Below are 4,546 nucleotides of genomic sequence, written 5' to 3'. Positions count from 1 at the left end.
ATCTGTTTTCATTTCCTTAAATTGTCACACAGACAAACTCCATTTTTCTTTTGACAACAACATATTATTATGTCACTTTGCTAAGTTTATCTACGTTTTCTACCCAAAAAAATACTACTGATGTGCAAATTAAGTAGGTGTTTAGTGGAGTAATATGTTATACCTAAAATACCCTTTACCTAACAATAATCCATTTGTTTCCATTCTCTCCTTCCTCTCTCCAACCACCTTCCCACTACCAAAAAACCTCCTTATAAAACCCCATTCCATCTCTCCTTCTTCTTCAGGTACCCTCCATCTTCCTCAATTTCAGGTACCCAAAAAACAAGAAAATCACATACCAAAAAACACTCACATTTCTCATAAAAGTATTAAATTCAATGGCTCTTTCAAGCAGTAGCACTACCAACTCCCTTCTTCCCAACAAATCTCAACTGGTTCAAAATCAATCCCTTTTACCTTCTCCTCTAAAGAATGTATCTTTCACCACCAACTCAACCAAACCCGTTAGATTTGTTCAACCAATCTCAGCCATTCATTCCTCTGACTCTTCCAAGAACCCCATTGTCTCCGACAAGCCCTCCTCCAAGCCTTCACCGCCGGCGGCCACTGTTACGGCGGCGGCTACGACGGTGACAAAAACAGAATGGACAGTGGAGAGCTGGAAATCCAAAAAGGCTCTTCAGTTACCCGAATACCCAAATCAAGAGGAGCTTCAATCTGTTCTTAAGACGATTGAAGAGTTCCCTCCTATCGTGTTTGCTGGTGAGGCGAGAAGTCTTGAGGAGCGTCTCGGTGAGGCTGCTATGGGCCGGGCTTTCTTGTTACAAGGAGGTGATTGTGCTGAGAGTTTTAAGGAATTTAATGCCAATAATATTAGGGATACTTTTAGAATCCTTCTTCAAATGGGTGCTGTTCTCATGTTTGGTGGTCAGATGCCTGTTATCAAGGTTCTTTCTTTTTCTTCTCTTTACCTTTTTTAGCTTTTGTGTGTGTGTGTGTCTTTTGTTTCAAGTTTATGTTTCCCATATAACTTACATGGATGCGATACCTTATTTAAATCTTTCATTTAATGGTATCATTCCATAAGATTCTTTTATGTTTGTTTGTTTGTTGAATTTTGTTATTTTGCTTCATATTGTCCCTATTCCTGAAAAGTTTCAACTTTTATATGCTTTTTAGGCTATTAGATTGCTTAAAATTTGGTGTGGACTGGTAACATGAATAAATATTGTAAATACCATTTAATAATGGGAGAAGTTTTTAAGCTGTTGATGTATCTAAGTTAAATTTTGCTGGAAATGGAATCTTACTTGATTCTTGGAATTGACTGTTATTAGCATACTTGTTTATAGCATTAGGATATTTTATATTTCCATTTCTTTTGAGGTAATCCATGTTCAAATTTATGCCTGTATTAAGGAAGATCCAATTTTGTATAGGTTGGAAGGATGGCTGGGCAATTTGCAAAGCCAAGATCAGATAATTTTGAGGAGAAGAATGGAGTGAAGCTGCCGAGTTACAGGGGAGACAACGTGAACGGAGATGCATTTGATGCCAAGTCAAGAACTCCTGACCCTCAGAGGTTGATCAGGGCGTATTGTCAATCTGCAGCTACTTTGAATCTATTGAGGGCTTTTGCTACAGGAGGATATGCTGCCATGCAGAGGATCAACCAATGGAACTTGGATTTCACAGAGCACAGTGAGCAGGGTGATAGGTATGTTCCTTCTTGTATCACTTTTATTATGCACTCTAATTGTATTTGCCCTTCCTTCCTATCCATTTTATGTGACATTATTTCATTATTAGTCCAATTCCAAAAACAAAAGGCACCTTTTAACATGTGGAAACAATTTAACTTTAAATCTCATGATATGATTTTATAGTTCATGGTATGTTCAAGATAAGGCGTTCTAAAAGTCTTTTCTTTTTTAGTATTTGTGCCAAAAATGAAGGGGCTTGAGTATCATTTTGTCTTACTGGGAATATTAGCTGGAAACCGTTACCATGCTATCACTATCAAGTACATTTGTGAGAGCATCACCGAACTTTTCCTTTTGTAACTTCACCTATCAGTCTATCACTTACAAAATACTACCATAAGTGCAAAGAAGAGATCCAAAAGGGAACAAGCCTTATGCTGCATTCTTATTATGAGACAAATAAATTGTAGATTTTAAAGAGCTTATTACCGTATAAGTTTTTCATTGACTATAAAAAGGCCTTTTGTTTTGCTTGCTGTTCAGGACTAGCTAATATATGAACTCCATTTGCTACTGCTGATACTTTGGTCACTGGTTACTTTTGTGGGCTAATAATGCAATTTCTGTCATTGTAGGTATCGTGAACTAGCTAATAGAGTGGATGAGGCCCTTGGTTTCATGGCTGCTGCTGGACTTACAGTGGATCATCCTATTATGAAAACCACAGAGTTCTGGACTTCTCATGAGTGCTTACTTTTGCCCTATGAGCAGTCACTAACACGACTGGATTCAACTTCTGGCCTTTACTATGATTGTTCCGCCCATTTTATTTGGGTTGGAGAAAGAACTAGGCAGTTGGATGGTGCCCATGTTGAGTTCTTGAGAGGAGTTGCCAACCCCCTTGGTATTAAGGTGATCACAACTCACAAGTGCTGTAATATCAACTTATTTTGATTGTTCTTTATCTGAATGTAAAATTAGGCATTAGGGTGCTGACGCAACTTTGTGCCACAGGTGAGTGACAAGATGGATCCAAGTGCATTGGTCAAGCTCATTGAGATTTTGAACCCTGATAACAAAGCTGGGAGGATTACAATAATTACCAGAATGGGAGCAGAGAACATGAGGGTTAAGCTTCCTCATCTTATCAGGGCAGTCCGAAGAGCAGGGCAAATCGTCACTTGGGTATCTGATCCTATGCATGGAAACACCATCAAAGCTCCTTGTGGTCTAAAAACTCGACCTTTCGATTCCATCAGGGTAAGTTCTCGTGACAGGTTCAGAAATCCTTAATTCCTCAAAACCAACGTTGAATTCACTAAATTCTTAAAATATCTCTTAAGAGTAATTGCATATCTACATGATCAGTAATTGCATCCTATAACGCGGTGCCTCCTCATAATTCATTGAAAGTCGCACAGAAAATCAAAGTTATTGTTATAATAAGTTAGATTCTTTATATCTGGGGAGTTGCTCAATGGGTCCACTCTTTGAACTACCCTCATCCTTTTTTATAAGCTGAATGATATGAGTCTTCCAACCATAGATGGTGAGACAATCGGTAGTTCACAGAAAGAATAGTAGTTATTTCTTGGCAAGAGTAGGACCAAGAAAATGAAAGTTACCACCAAAAAACAATTAGTCATTTAATAGAGTCTTTTCGTTGGGGACTACTAAATGCTCCACCATAGATGATGAGAGAACATGGGTAGTTCACTGGAAGTATAGTAGGTATTTCTTGGCAAGACCAAGACCAAGAAAGTGAGCGTGCTGATTGGTAGGAGAGACGAGTAACGTGGAGCTTGTAAAGCTTTTTCTTCAGTGAATCAGTCAAATAGAATATATTTTTATTTATATAACGTGTGCAACTACTTTAGTAGGTTTGGTTGTTGCATGTCTCTTTCAATGAGTTTGATTATCAGGACCAAGATGTCTGGTGGCTTTATTCTTTTAATTACCCCCCCAAAAAAAAAACAAAAAAGATTGATTGAATGTTTGAGGTCCCACGTTGCTCTTTGCAAGTATGTTACATCATTAACACGAAGAACATGGCTCTCTTGTTGTAACAGGCTGAAGTAAGAGCATTCTTTGATGTTCATGAGCAAGAAGGAAGCCACCCAGGAGGAGTACACCTGGAGATGACAGGCCAAAACGTCACAGAGTGCATTGGTGGATCACGAACTGTGACCTTTGATGATCTGAGCTCACGTTACCACACCCACTGTGATCCTAGGCTCAATGCATCTCAATCCCTTGAGCTCGCCTTCATTATTGCAGAACGCCTAAGAAAGAGGAGGCTTGGATCACAAAACGTATTAGGTCAATAGATATTTGGAAAGGTCCAAAATGCTGCTTTTCTTGATTTACTCCGCTTAAATTATGAATGATTGTATCAGTGTTCACATTTTTTTTTAAAAACCATATTGGAGGATATGTTATGTTTGCCTATGTGCATACTAGAAGAGTGCTATGTTGTATGAGAGTTTGGTGACTAAGGAATAAAGCAAGGAAGTTACTTTGTCTTATGATATCTGTTCAACATATTTATTTGACATTTAGATGAGAAGTGTGTGTATACCGATACACTTGAAGTGCCGGAGGTGTATCTAGAGCGCGTCGCTCAATATATTTTTCTTGTACTTTCCTCACAATAAGATCCGGGTCGGGGTGGGTAGAGTTTACGCACACTTACCCGGTAGTTTCCGATTCTTTCGTACTTTTTCTAAGTTACTATTTTCAGTTTTGTGTTAGTTTGGGGTGCCGGGTGGGTTTGGTTGTTGGGATTGGTAGATCTGGATCAAAGCAAGACATGCGTTATGAGTATAATCTCAAGGGATTCG

At 38.6% G+C, this 4,546-nt stretch overlaps 1 protein-coding gene across 1 annotated transcript; it reads left to right on the top strand.

Annotated features, from left to right (window-relative positions):
* The first annotated feature begins 302 nt into the window (after positions 1-302).
* On the top strand, positions 303-4,231 carry LOC107775732 (phospho-2-dehydro-3-deoxyheptonate aldolase 1, chloroplastic). The gene is given in 5 exon segments (NM_001325203.1): positions 303-950; positions 1,443-1,720; positions 2,342-2,618; positions 2,721-2,966; positions 3,776-4,231. Coding segments are annotated over 5 exon segments (1,629 nt in total). The 5' UTR covers positions 303-380; the 3' UTR covers positions 4,034-4,231.
* Positions 4,232-4,546: the final 315 nt, after the last annotated feature.

Source organism: Nicotiana tabacum, chromosome 12 (genome assembly GCF_000715075.1).
Source record: "Nicotiana tabacum cultivar K326 chromosome 12, ASM71507v2, whole genome shotgun sequence".
Lineage (NCBI taxonomy): Eukaryota > Viridiplantae > Streptophyta > Magnoliopsida > Solanales > Solanaceae > Nicotiana > Nicotiana tabacum.
The sequence above is the reverse complement of the archived record's forward strand: the minus strand, read 5'-3'. Positions and strand labels throughout refer to the sequence as shown.